General features: G+C 42.6%; 1 protein-coding gene across 1 annotated transcript in view; it reads right to left on the reverse strand.

Annotated features, from left to right (window-relative positions):
- The window catches only part of mtss1 (MTSS I-BAR domain containing 1), a 66,988-nt gene that overhangs the window by 33,631 nt on the left and 6,546 nt on the right, over nucleotides 1-26,811 (reverse strand). Inside the window, 2 exon segments of the mRNA XM_030729931.1 lie at nucleotides 7,370-7,443; nucleotides 13,595-13,656. Coding sequence (XP_030585791.1) covers nucleotides 7,370-7,443; nucleotides 13,595-13,656 — 136 coding nt within the window.

The following is a 26,811-nucleotide window of genomic DNA, read 5'->3' on the forward strand; positions in this document are numbered from 1 at the left end:
TTTCCTCGGTCTACCTGTTCCACATCTGTTACTCAGTTCACCAGTGATGACTTTCTTCTTCAGGACCTTCCAAACAGTCGTACTGGTTATGGCTAATGTTTGTGCAATGACTGACTGTTTTTCCATCTTCTCTCAGCTTCACAGCTGCTGGTTTCTCACCCACAGACAGCTCTCTGGTTTCACGTTGGTTCCTCTAACTATAAATGCAGTGTCTGCACAGGAAAAACCCAAATCTGAAACTGAGCGCAGACATTCAGCGCTATTTACTGTTTGAATAATCAATGCAACAGGACACACCGGTCAGTCACATACCTGACAGGAAATAAAAGCTGAGATATTGATTTGTCTCATATTTATTTTTAAAGTCAGCACTCAGCTGCTGATTATCGGTCAAGTTATGAAAATAAATCAATCTAGAAACCAGTTTTTTTTTGTTTTGTTTTTTTTAAAAGCAAGTTCCTCATCACTTTGAGAAAGAGCTACATTTTTAGCTAGTGGTCCATGTCTGCATGTTACAACTTCCTGAAACAGCAGCGAGAGCCTCTGCAGCACCTCCGGCCAGTCGTTCTGCCTTGGCGGGAACGCTGGTCTGAACTGTAATAAATCACTGCAATTATGTGAGGGAATTCCCTAAATTATAAGTGGTGCATTTGTAGAAACCAACCAAATTATGAGCCATACCTACAAAACTCTGCGCTGAGATTCAGGTCCCGTACCGTTAATTTCATATTTAAACGCAGTTTGTTTCTCAGTCAGAAGCTGTTTTCACTCAGTGAGAGTTCAGTGTCTGTGAAATGGGTGAAATGGGGTTGTTGTACAGCAACATGGATTTTAGCTCCTTTTAATAATCAATACATGTATGCTACATTTAAAACATTTTCACCTCTCTACCCAATTTCAGACAACTATTTCTGACACAGTTATACACTAAAACAGCACCTTTACCCTTTAAAACATGAGCTGTTCCATTTACTGCTGCCTCCATTGGCTACTTTGTGCAAGAAACTTTTAACTATTGGTCCACAAATTTTAGCATTTAATATAAACACACCTTCAAACATTCAGGAGTTATTATTCACTGTTAGATGAGGGCTGCGTCTCTCTTTGCTGAAGGAGAAATGTGTGAATGTGTAAGTGCAGCGTTGGAGAGTCCAGTGAAAGGAGACAATATGAAAATATTGATATCAAATATTTTCTTATTCTATACATCTTTCAAATTTACACTGATAACGTTGACTGACATCGTCTGTCTGTAGCATAGAAACAAAAATGAGGACTGGTGGACGGAGCAGCAGTTAGAGCAACGAGAAAGAGCAGAGCCTTCATCACTGCTTAGTGAAATACAACAGAATGAAATCACATGTGATTTCATTTGATAACCCAAACCACACACACACACACACATACACAAAGAAGAGGCGACATCAGCAGAAGTGGAGACAGCATGATGCCTCTGTTCTATCTGTGGATATTATAACTGATCAGGAGTCAATCACTTTAAAGCAATCAATGGAAATGACTCCATAAGAGGCCTTAAAAGACTCATTTTCCAAATCAGCTTCTTAAAGATCTCTAATCTGATCATCCCCAAACTGCTCCGTTTGTTAAGCGACATAAAAAAAGCAGATGGAGGAGGATGAGGGCGACAGTACAACAAAGATTTGGTGGTTGCTGTTTTGTGAAGTCAGTGAGTTATTAGAATACAACTAAAACTGGCTGATCTACAAAAGAGCCTGAACAGAATCAGCTGCCATCAATAACACGCCGTCCTCCGACATAAACAAGCAGGTCTTTATGGTGTTAGGAGACAGTTTTGCAGTACACTTCAATTCATGTCTGCTTATGTGGAAGCAGACTCTGAATAGCTATACTCTCTGAAGAGGACTGAACCTTTGATTACAGCAGCACCTGTGTGGATTCGGGCGCTGATGTTACCTGTGTTGACAACACAAGGATGCTGTTAGCATCCATGAAGCACGAGCACCCATAAATTAAAGCTGGCTGTCACTGAAATTTGTCGTGACACGTTCCCACACAGAGAAACGGCAGCATCAGGTGTTCGGCACCGCTGAAATACCTCTGAGCAAGGCACCGGCTGACACCTCCTCCCTCAGGCACATCTGTCTATCCTGGTAAATAATTTTCAGTGTTCTCCGTTCCCCAGATCACAGAACTTTGACATCATGAGCATTACAGTGGAAGCTGCGCACCGAGCCGCCAGACCGGTTCTGGTGTACACGCGGTCCCCTGCAGGCATTTCAAGGGGCTGAAAGGGAGAAACAATTAAGGAATTTACAAGATGCCGAGACTTGCCCGCGCTAAAAGTGTGCGTAAGTGTAGGAGTGTGTGTGTGTGTGTGTGTGTGTGTGTGTGTGTGTGTGTGTGTTAAATGCAGGAGAGAGGTCACTTATGGGCCTCAGTGAAGTCAGCTGTTCCTTTTTTCTTTTGTCTGCCTTTACTCTGCACACTGGGGGGGGGGGGGGGGGGGGGGGGGGGGGGTGAGACAGCTGTCAAAACACACTACACAGGTGCACGCACACACATACACACGCACAGCAGAGGAATGTGCCTCATCAACACACAGTGTGTAAAGGCTATATCAGCTTTACATTGAACTAAGTGCCAACAGTTGCCAACCTTCCTAAGAGCTGAGGTTAACCCGTATACAGAGCTGCACGATTATGGCAGGAAGAGATTATTTTTGGCTAATAATTATAATCTCATTTATTTAGCAGGATTAGTCATTAAATGAACATCACGCATTTACACGGCTTCTCCTGGCTTTGCTTTGGGAGGGCTGATCACGCACAAAAGCCTGACGGGTCAATACAGTTAAAGCAAAGTCTGCATTATCTGCTAACACAAGTGTGTGTTTCTGAACATGTGATTAATAACGTGGTTAATGGGGGAAAAACAAAGGTACTGAGTCTTTTTATAGGGCAGAATAAAGGTGGTGAGGGACACACAGGCGTCTGGCAGGGCGTGAGGACCAAAGTCGTGGATGTAAAGCCCGTCTTACAAGGCAGCAGCTGGCCTCTGCCTCCCCTCTCACAGCCTCCCCACAACATGCAGACTGGGCGAGAGACCCTTAGAAACCCAGAGAGAGAAGCGGCCGCGACTGTTAGCGATCCTTCCGCAGATTCACCTTTAAAAACTAGTTCTTCTGCTGACTGATGGCCTCTGTCACCTTGGCTGGAGCTGCATTAAACACTGAGTGACTTCAAGCTTTCAGGGAGGGGCCACAGCACGCCGCTGTAAAGGAAAGGGTGCGCTTGATTTATAAAGCTTTGTAATGACAATGAATGTAATAAATTATTTTTTAATCCTGATTATGTAGTTTTTATAATCATTGGAAGCCCCACCAGGACATGGACTACACAGACGTTCTAGTTTAACGGTTCTCTGGACCTGGACTGAAACGTCTGAGGCCTTTTAAGCTCAGCTGGATGTGAGGAGTCTTCTTATCAGCTAAAATTATGTTTCAGTCAGCGTTACTCACTGACGGCTCAACAAACGGCACTATTTTTCACCCATAAAGTGCCTGCAAAGGCCTTTCTAAAAAAATTAAAAATGCTTGAGATCTGTTTACATGTATGTTTACTAGCTCGCGATCGAGCCCTGCCTTTGCTCGTCTTGGCGTGTTACGGCCACCTCTGATTCACTCTAGTGCGGCACTACTGGGAAAACTGAGCGCACAAATCAACAGGAGGAAAATGAGTTCCAAAGGAAAACCAGGTCATTCATAAATAAAGTTTTTGCCTTTGGTTCAATGGGTTTTGCAATCAAATTTCAGCCTTTATGTGATTTCTTTCAATACTCTGTTAAACCAGTGAGACGTCTATGATCCAAGGATGCAGCTAACAGTTATTTTTAATAGATTTTGCAGTGATAACATTTCCTTACAGAAGGGTGAACAAAGCCAGATGATCTGACAGAATACAAAGTGTATTAGTGAAGTCCAATATCTCACACTGTGCTGATTTAATTAGCCTAACATACACACCACTGTGATCCAATTCATAATGACTGACTGTTCTGTTACACAGCGTAAACTCTATTAATCACTATTCAATGTAATTAGTAAAAGATACCTCATCAATAAAACAAAGTGTAACATGTAACAGGCTGTGATTGGACATCTTCCACATTTTCATTGCTCTGCTAATCTGTGTGTGAGCTCCAGCATCTTCTGTAATTCATGATGTGGTCACTGCAGCTAAACTGTTCTCCAACATCATCTTCAGGCCAGACATGACCCCCCCCCCCCCAGGACGTTCAGGTATCAGAACTCATCTCCACTTTTGTTCAGCCAGCACCTAAAAACTGAAACAAATGTATCCAGTTTCCAATTCCATAAATAAATGTAAAACTCCAAACATTAATCCATCCATTTTCTTTACTTCTTAACCAGCTCAGGGTTGGATCTTACTGCATCACGAGCATTCACCCCTAAACTACACACACACTGACGTTCTGCTGGATCCAGGATGTAAATGTGGAATAAATGCCAACACTGCTGTTAATTCTTTTTTCAGCTAATTGAGTAAAACTGTTTTAACACTAATTGAATTCAAGTAGCAGCAACTGCTGTTGTATCTATGACCTTTGAACCTTTTAGTGAAGGAAACATGTGACGGGTGGTTTGTTTACAGACTGAATCCTTAAGGCTTTTGATTAGTTCACTGTGAGCAGATCATTTTAGAGAAAAGGGGTCTCAAGAAGTCTGTAATCTAGTTTTACAATACAGTGGTTCCCCTCTCACACTCACTCACACACAGACACACACACACACACACACACACACACACACAGACAGACACACACACACACACACACACACACACACACACACCACAATATATTATTCCCAGTGAACTCCACATTAAAATGTTTCTTGCTCTTTAGTCCAGCAGAGCCGACATCACGACTTTGGCTGCAGACAATTCTGGGTTCCTTCCACACATTTCCAACCCATTTATTAGACACGTACTCAGGTGGTGGTTACCTGAGGACACGCTAACAGGAAAGCATGCACGGGCCACGGCAGTGGCTCCTTTTCATCTTTGTTCAGGAAGGCCCGCCCACACAAACACGAGGCTATGACAGAGTGGGTCTGCTGGGGCGGCCGTGAGTCACCTTCCACACACAAACCTGCACATTACTGGATTTCCTTCTAACCACCAGGTGACTCCTGCCTTACATCATCAGGCCAGCGCTGACTGATAACAGCGACATGAATGCATCAGCACTTATACGGGCTGAGTAGTCATGACACAGTCGGTCAGCCTGAGCATGTACAGCAGACTAACCACAACTCACCAAAAATGTTTAAATAACTGCTCAATGTTTATTAACACCAGGGGCACAACATTCATTGTCTGAAGCAGACAAAAAAACAGGACAAACATTAGATTGAGCCAGATATGCAAAAAGCTTCTTTCTAGTGAGCATTTCACTGGGAGTGAGAGCGATACAGTAAAAGCAGGTACGCTGTCAGGTCTTAGAAAGAAAACTGAAACAAAAACTGCTTATTCAACGTAAGCTGAGGAGGTACACCCTGGACAGGCTGCCACTCCATCACTGAGCCAACAACCAGTCTTTCATCTACACCTACAGTCAACTCAGAATCACCAATTAACCTAACAGACCTAATTAGACTGTGGGAGGAAGCCAGAGGACCCAGAGGAAAATCCACACAGGCAGAGGAATAAACTCCACAGAGGAGCCAGACAGGAGGGTCAAACTAAGGGCCTCGTGCTGGTTGTTGTGCCTTGAAAGAAAATCATGATCAGCCAACATAACTGGGAGATCACAGCTTTAAAAACAATTAAATAACTCTGCAAACTGAGTCGAAACAAAGTTATTGCAGTCAGTTTGTTTCTACTCAGTACTGGTGCTTTATTTATTAAGAGAGATGGCTTTATGTTTAAAGTAGGCACCAATAAAAACACACGTCTATTCATTAATTTCATAAAGAAAAACTACATTTTATGGACACAAAACCAGCTGCATGGTAGTGTGGTATTGGCAGTGCCAGGTTTAAGGATAATCTGCAACACTAACCACATACACACCCTGGCTCGTCGCTCAGCATCAGCGTCTGAGCTCACAAATGCTCGTGTGGCTCCACTGGAGCGACTCACTGCAGTCAGGAGACACGTCCTCCCCGAGGAGCGGAGGCGATTACAGCAGGTAAAACCTTAAAGGGGACGCCGTCGCTATGATAACACACAAATTTCCAACTGAAATTTTGGTTCGTGAAGTTACACTGGCAGAAATGAAGTTTTAACAGGGAATAAGATGCATAAATAAAGAATCTCTTTGTTCCTGCTGCAGGAGTTTTAATCCTATTTTATTTAACCGCCACTGTGGGAGTGACAATGGTTTAAAAAGGAGCCCCAACCCATCATCTTCTGTTTATCTGAAGTGGCAGAAGGATAAGAAGGTATTCCAGACATCCTCAGCAACACTTTCCAGCTCCTCTGATTCCCGGGGCATTCCCAGACCAGATGAGACCTCTAATCTATCCAGTGAGTTCTGGGTCTACCTGGGGGACACCCAGACCAGCTCAGCTTTTTACATGAAGGAGCAGCAGTTCTCCTCCAGACTCCCTCGAGATGACCGAGCTCCTCACCCTGTCTCTAAGGCCGAGTCCAGATATTCATGTCAGACGCTTGTACTTGCTACCTCACTTCAGTCACTACCCAGATCTCGTGACCATAGGTGTGGGTTAGGTCCACAGTAAATGGAAGCTTCACTTTCACGTTCAGCTCTGTTCACCACAACATCTGCACCGATCCATCAGCCTCACGCACCTTTCCGTGAACGTGGACCTGTGTGAGCTCATCTTCAGGGTAAAAAATCCAGCTGCACATGAGTTCTCCTTGTGTCAGCACAGAGAGAGACAGAGGAGGCTGAGAGAAATGTTTAAAAAGCATTACGAAGAAAATGACCTAAAACAGCCAGAGGCATGAACGAACAATGAGCACAACACAAACACAGGAAAGAAAAAAAGCCGTGTACTGACAACCGGCTGCCACATGCCATCCCTCAGCAGCAACACTTAATGGTTTCTACTTGATATTATATCACACACACACTGTCCACAGACAGTTAATGGTGCTAATTAGCTCTCTCATGATCACACTATTTATAATGAAAAGAGAACCAGTGAGAGATCACAGTGTGAGGAGAAAGGAGGGGACAGACATCAAGAGGGAAAACTTTATCTGGTCCGCTCACAGAGCTGATGATGATTATTGGCCCACAGACACTAACATGTCAACAGTGTATGTCTGCGCAGCACAGCGCGCGTCTGCGCAGCACAGCGCGCGTCTGCGCAGCACAGCGCGCGTCTGCGCATGGTTACCTCTGGTTCCGGTCGCCATGTCTGCCACCTTCTGAAAAGCATCCAGGAACGCTCCGGTCACCGCGATGGTCGTCCTGAATCAAACACAAACACGTGCGTTACACACATGACAAAAATATAACTGTAGGATATTATTGACCAGGAGCGCTGTTGAGCATATTACTCAGGGCTCTGATCATTTGATGCAAAAATTAATAATCCACAACTAACTTTCTTCAACAGGGCAAACTTCACAGGACAATAAGCAACACTAATAATTAGCAGTTACAAAATGACACTGTTCCAGGTAGCATATCAAATCTTTCACTGAATGAAGGCTGGAGAGCAGAGATACTCCGTTTAGTTAAACCATGCTTGGGGTCTCAAAGTCAAATAGACACAAGCTCGTGCTGAGGGGGTGTAATTCAATTGGTCAGGGTGAGTCTGATTATACCTCCGCTGGTAACATTTTAAACAAAAGGTCCCTCAGTGTCTGATAAACCTTCTTTGCATGAGGGGTGGAGCTGTGGCCGCCGAGAGAACGAGAAGCTGCCAACACAAACAAATTAGATGCAACGAGGAGAACGAATCTTAAACGAGCTCACGCTTGAGCTGTGTTTATCAGAGGTTCCCAGCTCAGAGGATGCAAACTGCTCTCAGGACACCGATTATTGGATACTGGACCATAAAGAAACTGGCTCCAGCATGTAGCATGCACCCTTTGGGTTTGACAAACTATTACAATCCAGAGCAGTAGGAATGCATAAGCTCCACCATAAGAACTGTTCTACATGTAACAGAAACACACAAAAACAGGCCGACCGAGCAGAAGATGCATACTAAGCAAACCTGAGCTTTGCCCCAATCAAGGACTTTTATTATGAAAGCCGGTCCGATGGAGACACATGAGAGTCCAGTCGCCCTCAAAGGCCAATGTTAGGAGTGCAACTGGAGACCTTCAGAAGCACACATCAGCTACATCAATGGATCTTTTGTCTGCGTGTGTGTGTGTCGATTACCAGTCAGGTCTATGCTTCTATAGCTCTGCGAGCGCACGTGCACACGTGCACACGCACATTATGTCTGAAAACCAAACTAAGATCAGATGACACTTCTGCCTATAGTTTGTGTGTCTGGCCTCAGTGGAAACTCTTTCATATTAAGACCAGACACACACACACACACACACACACACACACACACACACACACACACACACACACACACACACACAATAAAAATGCAGTTCACAAATAGGATCGATGGATATAACAATACAGTTTACTTATTATTTACATACTAGAGGATATAGAGGACCAAAATTAAAGATGAATAAATACTCAATTCACTCAATAAATGAATAAATTAAAATACATGCAAGAAATTGTCATAATATTTTTTTAATTAATTTCCCTATTCATTTACTTCCTAAATTAATTTGCAGCTTTATTTATGAATTTTCCAGCGCATTTACTTATTTATCTAATGTATTATCTCCCCACCTCAAACCCCCCTGATTTATTTCCCCAAACTTGTTCATCATTTATTTATGCTTTGTTCTTTGAATGAGGCCATGATTTACAAAGGCCAATAAAAATACATTGTTATATTTTATAAATTAGGTAATGGCACATTTAATTTTTGTATACTGAGTAATGTCTTTTTGCCTTTGTATATGTTGATTATGGCACTTTTGGGCCTCCGCATTTATTTATTTTAATCCCATCAGCATACCAATAGCGGTAGACTTATGAATAAATCTGATACATTAACCAGTGTTAATCAGTGCACACTGTCCCTAATGAAATGCAATAACTGAACAGAAATAACCAACAATAACTTAAAAAGCAAAGTTTCTTAACAATCCCAGCAGTGACAAGAACGAGGCACAGCACACAGAAACAGCCCCAATGCAAGAAAAATATAATTAAACAACTTTCGAAGCCTTGTGTATGCAGACATGTTTGATCCTCTCGTATCAGAATCCCCAACTGGATGAAGGCTGGTGGTACTGCAGAAAAGCTCAGAGTCCCAAATACTTCAACGAGACTCTGAAACCCCCACCGGGGCCGAGAGAAGCTCCAGTTTGTCTTCTCAGCTCATAAACGCAGCTTTAAAGTTAATCTACTGATCTGCAGACAGAGCCGGGCTGGTTTTTGTTCTTTAAATCCCACATCAGGACGCACAGCCAGCATGTCTCATTAGTCCGACTGCAGAAACACGTCTTTTGCTAGTAGAAGTCAGTCTAATGAATACAGCAGATGAGCAGTCACTGTTACAGGATTTCAAATGAAAAGGTCCTTTTAAATGACTTACTTCTGAGGCCTTTAATTCATTTGAAACTTTGTTTTATTAAACTCGTGTTATGTCATCATGTCACTTTCTCTGCTAGTCAAGTTTAGCAGGCTCAGAGCATGCAAAGACAATAATGGAGTTAACTGTTGCATCAGCCTCAACAATCAAACTGAAAGTGAAGTTATATTTGCTCAGTTATCTAATAGAAGGTGCATGGATGGTTAAACATCCAGTAAACACTTGTGTTTTCATACAGTATACATGCTAAATGTGTGCTAAATGAGTCCAACCGCCTCTGCATACTTTAGGCTATTTGTTGTCAAAAATTCCTCCTTTTGACCATAATTACAGCATTTAACCAGCTCCACTCCATCAGACATGCTCCTATTTGATGCTGCTGGACTCACGACATGCCTGCATTTATGTATTAACACTTCAAACTGCACAATAGTCCCAGCTGAAGGGTTGGGGTCATTGAGGCCAGGAGGTATGGCCAAAAGTTTAGAAAATGGTCTTTATTGGTGGTGAATGAATTAATATAACTGTGGGTGTTAATGTGTGGATTAAAGCTTTGTGTGTGCAAATCATCCACAGCAGATCTGTAAGTAGCATTAAACATTAGAGCAAAGTGGATGCCCTATTTGTGTCTGTGTGTAGCTGGCTGACTGGCAGGGCTAATGGACTGTGACTGGCTACTGCAGGCAGAGCGATGCTTATCAAAGTAAACTGGCCTACTGGGAAATACAGCAATTATACAGTCATTAAACCAAGCCAGCTCCCGGACAGAATGAGTCTGAGTCATGTAAACACCAGAATATAACAATAACCAGAATATTTAAAAGGAAACGACAAAAGGCCTGTTAGTGCTGTGCAGCTGACACCAAGTCTGGAGGCCAGAACATCACCTGCTCAAACCTGCAAATAAAATCTCACTAACAAAAAGTTTCACTTTAGTGCTGTAGAGTGAAACCTGGCTATTTCTCATAATCAAAGACCCATTTTGGTGATTATTAAAAATATCTTTATAATGTTGACATAAGATCAGTAAGGGGTCTCAAAGTAAAGTCTCAGATAAACCGATAGGGTCATTCTTTTACAAAAATCCTGAAACGATCAGGAACAGGGTCCACTTGGTCAACACTGGAGACTGTATTAAAAATGGACATAGCCACAGAGCCGTCACTCACTGTTTCATCAGCCCTGCGTTACAAAAGTGGACCGGATAACTGAACCAGCATGAGGTGCTTGTACACTGCTCAACAAATAAAGGAACACTTTTTTAGTCAGAGTGTAGCATCGAGTCAGTAACCTTCTAGGATACTGATGTGGTCTGAGTATCAGAGGGGGTGCTAATCAGGTTCAGCTGCTTTGGAGTTCATGAAATTAACAACAGGGGCGACAATGAGTCAACCCCCCCAAACTGGAATGGTTTACAGGTGGAGGACACTTTTCATGAGGTTCACCCTGAGCTCATGTGACAGATGTGGAAGGGTCTGGAGCAGCCGTGGAGAACCTTATGCTGCCTGTAACATCGCTCAGTATAACCAGTTTGGTGGTGGGTCAGTGATGGTCTGAGGAGGCATATCCATGGAGGGGGACACACAGACCTCTGCAGGCTAGGCAACAGCACCCTGACTGCCATCAGGTATCAGGATGAAATCCTTGGACCTGTCAGACCCCACGCTGCTGCAGTGGGTTCTGGTTCCTCCTGGTGCCTCCTGTGGTGAGAGTATGCAGGCAGTTCACTGAGGATAAAGGAGCTGATACCACTGACTCCAGCAGAACGCCTCTCTGGGACATTATGTTTCAGTCCATCTGACACCAGCAGGTTGCATCTCAGACTGTCCAGGAGCTCAGTGATGTTCTGGCCTGGGGGGGGGATCCCCATCATCTCATTAGGAGCCCCGACACTGTCAGACTGCACACAAGCATGTGGGGGCCACACAAACTACTGAGGACCATTTAGAGTTGCTGCAGTTATTTTCAGCAAAATGCTGCAGCTGCTGCATCACTTTCACTTTGACTTTCAGGGTGTCTTTGAATTCAGGTTGATCGTTTCCATTAAGTCGTTCCTAACACATAACACAGTCCATATCAGTATAGATATCCAGTGTGATTATTTTCCCCTATTGAGATATGATGTGTTTTCAAAGTGTTCATTAAATGCATATTAATGTTAAGTTTTCTCAGCAGTGCAAATCAGCACAGGAACATATCTGGTAATTAGGGCTAAGCAACAGACTTACACTTAAATTTCATCGAGTAGAACTTGAAACAAATATTTGTTACATCATTCCTTTAAAAAAATGCTCCAACAGGCACCATCACCACAAACTTGGTGGAGGTCCAGTTCAGACCTGAATTAGAGAAAATGAGGCAGAGCTGACAGTGCTGACATTCCCATAACTTTAAGTCTCAACAAAATCCAAACAGAGTTATTAGCAATGAAAGAGAAATCAGCAACTGCAGTAACTTGTCTGCCATTTTGGACATGTGACAACGTAGGGTCAAGTGAATAAGACCCCAATCACAAAGGTCTAGAGAGCGATCAACCACCAGTTCCCCAAACAGCTGACGAGAAGCTCTCTGTGACTGCTTTGCTTGCTAGCAGATTGCTGCGGTCTCTGACACGTCTGCAGTTACTCGCCAACTCATCTCAGAGTCATGGTGAAACACAGACCCCTCTCCTTCAAAATAAATGCTGCATCTTTTGAAATGCACTGGCTGCAGCATTTAAGGCACAAATTTTACTTTGAAGGCGTTTCTGGTTCACACTTTTTCACATTTGAGCAGCGCTGCACGTTTAGTTGGCGAGTGTCTGCAGACCAGTTAGCATCTTCCACGTAAACTACGGGCAAATGCAAACAAACTGCTGGCAACCAAAAGCAACTGTTTCTGGTGAAGCACCCTGTTTGTGACCGATTCACTAACGTCAGCCAGCAACCTGCTGCAGCCACTCTCCACTCTCCTGTCTGTAATGAATGTGCCAAAGGCATAAAAAAAACAAGCTGTAAAACATAAGGTAGAAAGACTGAGTGCTTAGGTGGCTTCACTGCTTAGCCCCTGCTCAGCACGGCTGTGATTACTGGTCTGATCGAACTACATCACGGATGCTTGGAGACCCTCAGAAAGCCCTTTCCCAAAAAAATTCCTAAACTGAGCAGGAATGTTTGTGTTGTTTAACATCTATAAGTTTCCATAACCAACAGTTTAACATTTGCACCTAATTCACACTGTGACTGAGCATCTGTGTGGAGGTGAAAGAAACACTGTGATCCATTTGTGGCATTTTCACATGTCCACTTTGACCCAACACACTCAATGTCACCTTGGACCTTTATTCTGAAAATACTTTTCACAGTCCAACATTAAACATGTTTATTGGATCATCAGGAATTACATTTGATTTCCTAAGAGGAGGTTCACGTGCCTGTTAGTCTTTCATCTGTAACCTAAAACTGATGACACTTCAGGATACGGTCGATTCGTCACCGTGACCTGATAGTTTCCTGGGAAAAATGAACTGAAAGCATCTGACTGAGTATTTGGCGATGTACCATCTCACTGCAGTTCAGATAAACTGACAGTTTTCTTCTGCTCAGTTGTTTAATGAACATGATTTTTAACTAATAAAGTTAAAAATGATCATTGAATATTTATACAGTGATGTTATTATAATATTCTTGGCTTATTTAGCAATTACTTCTCTTAAAATGTATATTTACCCTTACAGCACCAAATAGTTTGTTAGTCATTAAACAACAAAAATAAAACAGGAATGTGTTAACGACCTCGTGCTGAAGCAGAAAGCAGAGAAAGAACGGAGGGAGGAGAAACATGCAAAGCTGAAGATGGCCAAAGGTTAGTGTTACAGCTACAGGTTAATCTGCTCTGCAGGTGAAAATGTTTCACTTTAACAGCGAGCGGTTTATTAAAAATGTGTTATCTTACCTGAGCTGCGACTGCAGTTTAGCTCCTTTGGTTACAAAGTCCTCCCATGTAGGATAACTGGCCTGCAGCAAGAACATGAGAACAAATGATGGCATTAAACCTCCATCACACAAGTCAGGATGCAACAGGATTCCCTAAGTCTAACGGAGATGTTCACAGTGTTTCTTTCACAGCAGTAATCCTGACCGACTTGTAGCCTTAACGAAGGGAGAAAGAGGCATTATTTAGGTATTAGCATTAAACCTGTCAGACATTCGTCTGCACAGGACTGGAATGTGCAGAAAACAAATCACGCAAAACTCAACAGAGATGCATAAAGCTGAAGCATCTGACTTATTTTAATCCAGTGGCTGCATATATTTAGTCTCTTTATTCCTGTGGCATGAATAAACTTCAGGGGAGTTCAGTCCAACAAACTATGCTGAGAGAGAGGGGGGGGGGGGTTACAGAGAATATGTTGCCAGTGCTTTGGCAGAGCATTATTGCTGCAGCATTAAATCCAGTGAGGATTAATGGACTCCACTGAAATGAATTTGGGATTGAATCAAATCAGGATGACAGAGGTCTGAAATGTACAAATGGAAAAGAAGCATGAAGGTATTAAAGACAGAAACATGAGAGTCAAATGAGATGAAAATATAAAGACAAATATTGAAAATGAGTGAAAGGTTTTGATAAAAAGATATTCGTGACTGCTCGATAACTGTCAATCAGTTTCAGTTGACTAATCCCTGATTTAGGCGATTATTGCAGCTCTTCAGTGAACCTGACAGAATCTGACATTCACATATGTTCACAGTTCTCAGCCTGATCTTCTGTGAACAGCATAAAAATCAATAATCAGCCGGCTGACGGGTCATTTTTTGCTTTTCTGGGATTCTGAGGCTGACGCGGAAAATCAGGAGCAGAGCGAAACACGAGGCCACCGATCCTCCGTGAAGCTGCCGTCGTCCCTCTGAGCCCATCTAAATGCTCAGTTTTCATTTTGTCTTTTCATCATTTTTAACTTCCACTGAAAGAACAACAAAAACACGAGAAATTCGAGTGACTAATCAATTAGTCAGCTAATCCTTAAAGCTCCAAACCTCCTCACAGGCCCAAACACACCCTGAGGGCTCTCTAACAACAAAACCTGGTCTGACTTCCAGGGATCTCAAAAGCCTGCGTCACGTGTTGGCATCAGTGCGCTGGTTGCTAAGCTGGAGAGCCAACATATCATATCAGCAGAGTGTCAGCAGTTTGGAGACGTTTCCCAGCGGCGTTTCTGTTTTGTACAGGCAAAAATCGTGGAAGCACCAAACATGGAGGATGTTCATTCAGATTTTTGACTTTGCAGCAAGTAAACAAATCCCACGTCAGGAAAAACTACCGAACATCCCGGCAGCTTCGTGAAACATACTTGAAACAAATTTAATTAAATTGGTTTAATTTATGTAAATTTCTGCAGGTTAAGTAGGGGGGAAATATCAGAATCATACACTGTCTGAGGGACGGCCTTCATGGATTTCCTTTCAGAGGGGGAGTTTAATCCAGCTCTGGTTTGGGGGGGCATGTTTCCTTTCAGTCAGCCAGCTGCAACAGCTTGTCAAGGTCTGCAAACATGCTCTGGTAACTGATTGACATATTCAGATTTGTGCAGGCGTGTTTTAGGAATGCATTTTTTTTCCTCTATTTCATCTGGAAACAATGTAACACTAAAGTTAGCAGAATTTTCTTTCAGTACGTTTCACAAAGCCAGAATGTGTCACATCTGTGACACAAAAATAGTTTTGTGTCACATCTGTGATTTGTTTACAAAGCAAACGATCTTTTGTGTGTGGTGATTTCATCATTTTTGCCGGGGTTGTTAATTTGTTTCTTAAACTGTAAACTGTGGTCAAGCGTGGCTGCAGGACAGAAAGGTTCAGAGGAAAATGATCTCTGTCTCACTCTCATTACGTTCAGTTTAACACTTGTTAGGAAGCTTTGTTTGCACTTAATAATATGCTGGAGTCAACTGTATTAACATCATTTCACTTCCTGTGACTATATTTAACTTCCAAATTCAGGAAATTGAAGTTTAAGTCAAGCCTGATGTTGCTTTCCTCAGTCACTTCTTCCCAGTGAGGAAAACAGCTTTTAAATGTAACACTGGTAAAAACAGCAGCAGGTAAAAACAAAGATAAAATTGTTTTGGAGCTGGAAAAAAACAAAAAAAAAAAAGCTGAATCGGTGCATCCCTGATCGTTACCTTGGTGTGACATTAAGGTATCGTCCTGGTGTTTACCTTTGCGAGGTCAAAGCTACTTCGTTATCTGCCTTTTGTAAGAGCAGCTGACTGATTATATAATGTAAGGCTGGTTCATGCAGGCTCTGACCTTGGGTCACATCTGAACGAACAGCTGCTGGTTCAGTGTTGTGGTTATTGAATTGAAACGCAGGAAAGCCCTGCTGGAACAGAGGCCCGAATCCCACTTTCTCCCTCTTTATTTTCATGAACCCAGTCACCCCTTCTGTCCTCTGTCTCTGCTGGTCCACCAAGGAGAGGATAATACCGATTTAACCCCTAACACAACACCATTAGCCTCTTAGCTCGACGCTGCTAAAGCCGTTAGCCGGCCCCCGCTTTGCAGCTAGCCAAGCATGCGCGCAGCATGGGGCTGACAGGTTTACTGGCTGCAGGGATTTAGCTCTGCGTGATGAAATATTGCAGGTGGTCGGCTGAATGCCTCTGGTGAACAGTGAGACTGTGATGAATAGAAAATGGAGAAAAATAAAGAGACTACACTCCAAATCCATTTTTGGTGTCTGGGTGGAACCTGGGGTAAATTTCTACTGGGTCTGTATAAATAATAAGTGATTTTAAAATCAGCGGTTATTGTATGAAAGACTGAATGACTGATGGCAAGTTCGTCATTAAGTCATTAGCAGAAATTAAATGTAAGCATTTTTTTTTAAATAAAGGCAATTATAATTATCCTGTCTGTATCAGTGTTGGCAGTAACAGTGTACAGGTTTGATCTGTGGGGACACAACAGCAGCAATACAAGTACATTTAATAACTAGCCATTCAATTCAATTCGGTTTTATTTATATAACACCAAATCACAACAAACAGTCACCTCAAGGCGCTTTATATTGTAGGTAAAGACCCTACAATATTACAGAGAAAATCCAGCAGTCAAAATGACCCCTGTGAGCAGCACTTGGTGACAGTGGGAAGGAAAAACTCCCTTTAAACAGGAAGAAACCTCCAGCAGAACCAGGCTCAGGGAGGGGGGGGGGGGGGGTCATCTGTGTAACTATTGAAGTTAAAAGTTGCTGCTCTTGCTGGTCGGCACCAGTATTCTCATTTTATTAATGCATAGCACCAGTTACCTGTTGCTTTAATGATGTATTGACACCACTCGCACCTAACCTGGCTGGTGGCCACGCCCCTTTCTCTCTTTCTGTCATGGGACGTTGGAAATGAGCCATGTGGAAAGCAAGCAGATGGCAGCATAGCAAAGCAGTGCAGTTCTGCAGTACCTTAGTGTCAAAAACAGGCATTAATATGCTGCCTGAGTCGGTGTGAACTGACACAACTCGACCGAAGTGCTGATAACCACAGTCTGCACAGGCTACTGAGGCTGGCACTGCTTCCAGAGTCAGGAGGCTAACCTGGCAGTGTGACACACTTCAGAGACATTTAAAACACAATTAGATTAAATTTGATTATCAAAACCGGTTTCATACAGCGTTTAAACACACGCGTTATTTGTATGGCGAATGTTTAACCTCGTCTATTTGAGTTCTACTTTTATTCTAGTCTGATTTTTCCCCCCCATGTTTAAACAGCTAATAAACTGGTCACCAGGAACACCCCTAATATGTATCATAGTCTGATATATTTATGATAGTCTGTTCAGCAAAGCAGCTCTGACTCCCTGTTGGCTGCAGAGTCGAGCAGCGTTATCAGCAAGTTAATCTTGTGTTTTCCGTCCTGTGTGGCTCACTGGCCACACTCTGGTGCAGAAGTCATCTACATACTTCAGCTTTTTCCCCAGCGAAGAGTCTCTCCAACAGTTCGACAGAGCACAATTACGCAGACTTGAACTGCAGGAGCAGTCCACTTCCTGCTCTAGAGATCCTCTGTGAGATTTAGGACCATCGGAGCCAGAACCTGCAGCAGGTGGAGAGCTGGTTCATGTCAGCTCTACAGAGCAGAACAAGAAGTACCAGATGAAGTCCAAATTGGTGGAGCTGGTATCTAAACATGGCAAAATATTCAAAGAGAAACTTATAAATGGTATTTGACAGTTACTTTAACAAAGCGTGTGCCATCCACACCAACCACAAATACAATCTAAATCTGTGGGAAACACAAATTTCCCACATTTTACTGGTAAACCTACCAATCTTAATCCCAAACTTCCTTATTGGTTATTTAGGAAATGAAGCTTATTAAGCTTGAGCAGAGACTGAGCGTCAAACGTAAAAAGCGCCTCCTGCTGCTTGTATTTCAGTCTGTGCTGCTCTCCTCTTGTTCCCTTGCCACCTCTTTAGGCTGAACCTAAAACTCTGCCGGCTTTGTTGTGACTGCCAGGAATGTCGCAGTCCGCGGCTGCAGACAAAATATTCCAGCACTGGTTCTGCGGCAGGCAGGGCTGAAGAGACCGCAGACAGACAGAAAATCAGGGTCCACTGCAGCTTGATACTGAGAGCTTTAGAGCAGCGCTTGCTATATTAGGGTCCCGGGACCCACAAGGGTCACCGACGATGTCCAGAGGGTCCCTCGAGACAGCTGCCGATGAAACAGCTGTCTCCTCTCATCTGGCTGGACAGATATTTTTACAGTTTTAGCTCCACTGCATTCCTGGAGCTGAAGTACAGTTCATGTTAGATATCTGGACAGAAATACAGACCATCTGTATAAAAGCTCTGGATTTTTGGTACCAGAAACTTTCTGGTTTCCATTCACAGTCAGCTTGTAGTCCAAATTTTACTGACCAATCACGTTCGAGCAGGCTTATGTTTGTAACCTGATGCAGAAAAAAAAAGGAGGAACTGCATTTGACAAAACACCATCTTGAAGCAATTTAATTAGCTTTTTAAAAATGATCTGCTTTTATAAACAATGAACAATGTCTGGAACAAGAAACCGTACACTGATCATCTGTTTTTACATTTTTACACCAGCAGTCCCAAAATATCACCCATTGCCCTCAGACGCAAAGTCAGCAGACTAACCAACAGGTTTCCAGATTGGTCAACAAGTAATGGGTAACTATACTAATTAAAACTGAAGGTATCCTTAGTTTTTAAAAAAATGTGTTCAAATAAGGATCTATTTTTATATAAGGATTATGGACCAGGATTTTTTTTAAGGTCTAAATTGGGTCAGAATATAAGAATACCCTCAAACAAATCCTGGATTGTTTGCAGGGCTTGACTTTCAGTTCTGAATTTCAGGTATTGTGCATAATATCAACAATACCTGCTAATCTAGAGCTCATAACATCTGTACTAGTGCAGAACACCTGGCAAGAAATGCTGCAGAGGAGGAACAGTGTCTCCCCTGGTCCTGGACCGGCCAAAGCTCTGGCTAACATACACAGACAGGTTTCAGAGATGAAGGCATGCAGATATATTAGGTAAAATGTAAATGAACTAATGAGGAACTACCTCAGCAAAAAAATGCCTGACAGCGAAAGGCCCGGTGCAAACAGCAGTCAGTGGGAATCCTCAGGATCCTCAGACAGGTAATGCTAATGTCGCTCAGGTGAAGCAACAGTATAAAGAGGAGTTTCACGGATAAGCGGCTTATAGCATGTTTGTGTGATAACAGTGAAATAAGCTGCCTGGTACTGAGGCGGTGACGTGGTGGATGGGAGAGGGGAAAAAAGAAAGGCACCGATGAAGAGAGGAGGATAACAATCTGAGGTAAGAACAGGATTACTTACCCACACCCCCCCAAGTCTAAAAATAACCTTACAGGAAACATTTAAAGGGGAATTCCCCCCATTTTGAAACCTGAATTTCCAGCACTGGGTTGTTTGCAAATTAGTGTTAGGTTTGGGGTCTGCTAGTGGCCATACGTCCTCACTTATTTTATTCAAAGAGCCTTAATCCCTGCCTGAAGCACTGTCATGCAGAGTGGAAACTGTAAGCCCCACTGGCACTGACACAGTAAACTCTATTCACTCAGCCTGGCCTCTCCATGTAGAGAACATATATATAAACACAGAGCTGTTATTCTATATGCTTAGTCAACCAGGCAGCATTAACAGGTATAGAGTTACCTCAGTGTGTGTGTAGTCACCTGCCATCAGCATCTAATCCTACCATCTAATCCGGACTTGCTCTACTGACCGACAGAAAGAAAGGATGCAGAGAGAAAGGAGGGACGGGCGTAACACCTCAGGAAAGTGAGACTACTGCCCTGGTGACCTTCGTAGAGTCTGCCTTTATTCGGCCACTCATTCAACTAGTCAGCCAATCAGTGAGCCGTGAGTTCATTCATTCATTCAATGAGCCAATCAGGCAGACAGAACTGTAACATGAGGCTCAAATACCAGTGGAAATTACAACCAACATCACTGGGATTTTCAAACAATAAAGTGCTGTCAGAAATACTGAAAGATGTCCATCACAATTCCCATTAGCCAAGGTATGTATAAAAGGAGTTGTTTGGTTCAGGTTTTTAAAAAAAAAAAAAGTATATAAAAATGGTCTTAAGCAAAACAAACTAACCATCTGCCTCGAGTGACAGACCGCATACTGCTAAAACTGAACACGAGGATCTGCAGGGACAAAGGATCACAGTACGCTTCTACGCCAGAGATGCTTTGTAGCCAAACCCTTCTTAAATCCTGCACCCTCCCCTCCCCAAAAATGAAACTACATGTTGATTCGACGCAACTCACAAACACTGTGATTGCCTTTCCAACCTCCTGTGCATTTCCAGATATGCCGCTATTATTTGAACTGACTGGAAGATGATGGATCCACTCAAACCCAGCAGTAACTAGTGTTGAGGCGGTGAAACTGAAATTGTACACACAGCATGTGCGAGTGTAAATGCTGGCACCCTGTCGGCTGTGTAGCTCGACACAGATTCAAGACAAAAGCACAAGGCTACCCTAAGCTATGCTAACAGTTAATGGCTCAATTATAAAGTTTGCACCTGCAAATCCACTAGTCTGATGTTCGCGTGCCCACCGATTTTTTGTGACCTCAAGGACTCGTCCACAGACAGTTTACGTTACAGTGCACCAACTACACACCTGCTCCAGGTGGCGACTTCAAAGAAGTATAACAGGAACGGCTACTTGGCCGCCATGTTTCCAGAAACAACAAAGTGTAATCCAGGCAGCAAGTAGTCCGAGACGACCCTAAAACGGTCTGGAAAAGCAGCTAATTCTCGCTAATACTTCTTTAGTGTCCAGCAAAAGTGCTAGAACATCTAAGGATTAAGATGACTGCTTAGTTTGTTCACTATGTATTGTCTGCTTAATAATTAGAGGAGGAGGACTTTAAATAAGCCTATCTCCGGCTCTGCGTTGCATTTTCCATTGAATTCCTTTTTTGTGTACCTGTATTTTGTTGCTGTACAAATACTGTTAAGTACTTTAGGCCTTACTTTTGCTTGTGCAGCCATGCGTGCAGCTCACTGCAAAGTTTGTGCGCGTTATCTTTAGATAAAGGAACAACGGTTTGTGTACATGTGGGTATTATTGACAGACAGGTGCTGTTATTTTCCAGTGGAGGCACATTTCACACTACTTTAACCCAAAGAAATGTTGACACTAAAGGTTGAACCTCACGGCTCTATCGGTATCCATCAGTCAGCATGCAAAGCTGTCATTAATATACATTAGAAAGAGGCTTTGACTGTCCTCCAAATAAAAACCAGCAAGACTGTAATAAAAATATTTTTAAGGAAGTTTTTTACGTGAGTTTCATTTCCTCAAGCATAAAATAAATTTTTGGTGATTAAACAGTCTGCAATTACAGAAAAATGCACAGTAATGCATTGCTGCAAACTGCCCCAGCAACCCGGAGTTACCTATGACCTCTGCCTTCACTCACCTCCCACTTTCACTGAGCAGCAGATTATCAGATCTGCAGACGGCAGATAGTGGTCCATTTAAATGTTAACTTACTCATCAGAATCTAATCTCCTTCACTGTTTGGGTAAACCACCAATCTGCTTAAAAAACCTGAAGAAAGAAAACTGTAACCCTTCCCATCTTTTACTTCTAATTCCAGTTTTATTGGTGGAAAAATCCACTCTTGACATGCGTGGGTCTACTGATACACACCTTCTCATGGATCACTGTCATTTATTTGTTCAAAGAATGCGACGGCACAAATTCCACTGAAACCAGTTTGAAAGTGAAACCTGGCGATTATGCAGCACTAAGAAAGGCATTTAGTTTACCGTTTGCTTCACTAACAGAAAACACTGTTGCAGGCTTCGTGGTTGCATTTCATTCTCACCGCCCTCCTGGATAATAAACATGAGGTTCTAATGTGCGTTTACTCAGGGTTGAATTATTTTTGCTGTTTTTATTGTTAATAAATCCCAAGTAAAATGTGTTTGACACTTGGAATAAGGTCTCAGCAGGTCTCTTTTTTTTTTAACTTTATTTTCTTAAGTTTCAAAACTTCAGACCACTGATTTAATTTATCTGTTTTTTATTTTCTGTGAATTTGTTACCTGACGATGTCAAACAGTGTTCATTCTTTGAATTATTGTGGTTTAGTAACAAAGTAAACAGATAAAAACTCGTAGCGCATTCTTAGATGATTACATTTCTGATTAAAAACTAAGTTCACAAGAAGAGATTGACCAGGAACAATCCACACAGCGTTATCACCACAGGCTAAAAAGTCACCAGCATCACTAAAGGTACAAAGTTCCCTGGCTGAGTGGCTGAACGGGGCTTTTCCCCTCATAACAGAGGTTTGCTGGATGGGGATTTTGGGTAAAATGATTCGTTGTTTATCTGCAGTTTATGAATCACAAACTGTTCAATAAACAACATTTTTCAGACATGGTTCTGAGAGATACTCGCAGACAGTGAACTTAAGTTAGCCAACAGTAGAAATATTGTAAAGTCCAGTTCTTGATTGCATCATTGCTCGTCTGTCTTTGTTCACAGCTGCGATTCTTGGTCTGTGTCTTTTCGAATGCTGCGTCACAAATTCTAAAATAATAAATAAAGACAAGAATACGGATGATCTGCAAACAACGACTAGTTTTTGTTAGCAGCCTAGTTGTGTTTAATTTCTGTGTTTAAGCTTCTTTTGTTTCCTTCTGGAAGTCAACCAGAGTTTAGAGTTTGAGTAAATCACATTTCAATTGCTTGAACAACGTGTATCTCTGCGTACTTTATGAAGAGTGTCTCTCATTGATACCTACCCACTGGACTGCAGCTGGCTAAAGGAGTATACATGTGTTGGATCCCTTACTTCCAAGTCAAAAACTAGCAATGTGGCAGACCATCTCCCATCACAAAAAAAAAAGAAGAAAAAACAAAAATCTGCAGCAATAATCAAACACCCAGGGGGCCCACTTGCTAGTGCTAATAGCCATGATTAGCCTGCTTGCTAACTGTGGTAACAGAACCCTGTTGTTAGTTTCTTTGGATGGAGCTGAACTAAACAGCAAGTGAGCTTTAAGGGAGGAGCAAAAGCAAAACGCTGTAAAGGAAAGAAAAGGCTGTGCTTGATTTATAACCAATGAATATTTAAAATGCAGAGGAATATCAATACTTGTTTTCAGGATTGTTCAATAATGTTTTCAAAGGGGGCACATGGGTGGCTTGGTGGTGGAGCCGGCGACCACATGCATGGGCCACGTTGCGTTGCGGGCGGCACGGGTTCGAGTCCCGACCCGTCGCCAATTTGCCCGCGTGTCTTCCCCGATTTCCCGTCTCTCTCCACTGCCAATTAAAAAAAAAAGCCGCTGTGGCTAAAAATGCAAAAAAAAAAAGAATAAATGTTTTCAAAGGATATGACCACAAGGTTTTCTCATCTGGGATAAAGCACAGCTGAAGCTTAGAAGTTAAAAGCATTTTTTTTCTTAAACTGGTTTGTTTATTGACCCTTCTGACAATTAAAAAAAATAATTAAATATCAATTTGCATATAAGAATGCTTTTTTTTGCTACATGCAGCATTTTTGTGCAATTTCTTGCTTAATTTATTGTATAATTTATTCAGGTTTTTCTGGAAAAGGAAAATAAAAATAAATAAAAATAATAAAAATAAAAAAAATAAAAAATCACAGTGATGAGGTAGCGGTCTCAAAAAATTGTGTTAAATATGATGCAATTGGTGTTACAGGGTTAATAATGATTGCGTGAACAAAAAATATATATATATTTGGAAATTTTGTCCACTGGCCTGCCAATTATATGGGGGCCAGTCTCAAAGTAACTGTGCTGAAGGCATCGGGGAGCAAATGAAGGCGAGAGCGAGTTCAAACAGGATGCTGATGGTTTGTTTGACGTGATGTTAGAGCAACACTGGCTGACTCAAAGACAGAAAACTAAAGAGGACTGGGGTCTGATGGCAGGGTGTGTCAACACCAGGTTAATGGTTTGTTTAGTGAAGTCTGCGTGTGCCACACTCGACAACCCGATCCTTTATCTGTGAAATAATTTTTTTTCTTAAGGGGCAGAAACTGAAGTTTATATTGTTTTATCACACATTCTCAGATCTTACATAACTTTCAGTTTACTCTCATATGTCCTCTCCTGTTTCATTAGTTTTGATATGAACTGCACCTTTCCAGCTTCCTGCATAGAGAAGATCCAGTTTCATAGTTAGTCATACTCTAACTCGCTCTCACTGCAATGATGGTTCCTATTCTGAAGATCCAATGCAAGCTTTAGGGTCACTAACCAGAACCTGCAGTGGGTGGAGTCCTGGTTCAAAGGCTACCAGGTGCAGTCCAAGACCGCCACAGGCCGACCCAACCCCTGTTCGTGTATTTTAATCCCAATTACAGAAATACACCTACATGTGCTTTGTATTGTAGATGCTTCCTGAACATGGTGTTCCTCCTAGTTTCATATTGAAACATTCATTATTTCATCACCTCACATTCTCAAAGCCATGAATGACATTCCCTTCATTCGAGTAAAGCTTTATTTTCCCCAAACTGCTCCTGACCTCCTATAAGTGCCACTTCCTGGATCAGAAGCACACATCATGGATCACGTAATGCCTGTTCAGATTAACCCCATAACCCCGAAGGCGTCGGCCGTGGCACAACGTACTTCAAAAGTACCACCATTCGCGGACTTCCGGCAACAAATACCGTAATATCTCTGCGTGGCTGTGAAGTGCAATTTCTGGGCTTTCAGGAACCGTTTGAATTTTTCCGACAGGACAAACAGTCACAGAGTTACGGTAAAAAGCCAGCTGATCCTTTGAGCAAGGTTGTGAAAACTGAAAATGTTAGGTTCACAAACACTTCTTTGTCTGCAGCACGCCTTTCCGATACCTTTTAAGGAAAACTAGCAGGTACATTTCTGTGAGGCCATTGGCTCCACATTTAGCTCAATGTGTTCTGTTGGGTCAACACTTCTGCTGAGGGTACCCATAATTCTTTTAGATGTTTTATGATGCCCATCCGATATTGATTAAGTAGCAATTAAGAAATCTGTGGGATCTGTAAGAAGAGTGTGTGACACTGACCTCCTTACAGGAATCCAGGTGGCGCTGCTGCAGCAGATCTGCATGAAGGTTGCATAGATAACCCATTTGGTCTGTCATTTGCACTTATCAGAACCACAGGATCATCAATCAGATTCAAGATAATCAGAAGTAACGGTGCTTTAGTGCTCAGGCCTGCCCAAAAAGAGGGCATCACCCACTCAGCACTGAAGGGGTTAATCCTAAAATGAAGCATCCAATCATCTACCACCATTCTCATGTAATATCATCAGATTTTAGATGGTGATTTCCCAAACATGTGCTGCTCTTACATGCAGTTACTCTTAAGTAATCTGAGCTCTTTCCTTCGTCTTTTTCCAAAGTGCTGACAGGGGCTCCCGTTAGGGTGGAGAAGAGGAAGTAGAGGACAGCTGATCGCCGTGTGACTTGTCTACTTCTGTTTCTTTGCATATGATTTGAGTATCTCTTTCTCTCCAGTCTTGGTCTCCTTCTAATTAGGCATCCACAAAGATATTATAGAGCTACAAAAAACTACAAAATCTTAAAGTTTATCAAATTAAAGCCAAAATGATGAAAATTCAACGTTTCAAAAAAGGAAAATTCAACTGATTTCCTTCACCCAATTAAAGCTTCTGCATCAAAAACTACCAAAAAGTATAACTACCAAACATACAGGTAGCATATGTAATGATATCCAGGTGTGTGTCAGTTAAATCCCACACCCTCTATTAAGGTGAACTCATCTGTGCTTCCTCATCACCTCCATCTCTCTACCTGTTGACTCATGTCCATCAGACCCTCCGCCTTCCTCCCAAACTTTCCATGCACAGTCAAGTCCGTGGCTGCATCCTGATTCATGAGCTGGATGTTCAGGAGGTCGCGTTTCTGCACGTCAGGACAGATCGGTGTGGTCTGAAAGGCCGCTGTGAACGACTCTGAGAAACTCAGCCCATTTAAGCCAGGAACAACCAGTCTTTATAGCATGATCTATTTATTATATTATTCATGAATTATGCCCTGATACAGCGAGGAAAAATAAATGAGGTCACACCTTCATATTCCAGCTAATATCCCCCCACTCATCACTAATTATGGACTACAGTACACTTGATCAGGGGTGTCAGACTCAGTGCCAGACTCAGTGCCACATAGGCCCTTTTTCCACCGACGGGGTCCGGTGCCTTTATTTGAACCGTTCAGCGGTTATTCCACCGCGAACGCACTCTGTGCTCGGCCGAGAAACGGGTTCAACTCGGGCCCAGCAAGCTAGCTGGTCTCGAACCAAGAACGCGTGACGAAAGCTGCAGAAGGGCGTGACTCTGCCGCCTCAGGGTAACGCTTTCTACCGCTATTTCACTGTGACCTGTTCTCACATGGGCACAATCAGATCTCCCCTGAACCTTGTACCAAGGAAGCTAGCAACACTTAATGTGCAAAATTTGCTCCGTCTTCTCCTCACAGCTTCATTGGGTAATATCCGGAAAAGTCTAGCTTAATACTATTATGAACTCTGCACACTATCAGAAGCTTAGGAGGAAAATCTCAGCAGTGTAAAGCCGGTGAGCACTA

This window comes from Archocentrus centrarchus, chromosome 5 (genome assembly GCF_007364275.1).
Source record: "Archocentrus centrarchus isolate MPI-CPG fArcCen1 chromosome 5, fArcCen1, whole genome shotgun sequence".
NCBI lineage: Eukaryota > Metazoa > Chordata > Actinopteri > Cichliformes > Cichlidae > Archocentrus > Archocentrus centrarchus.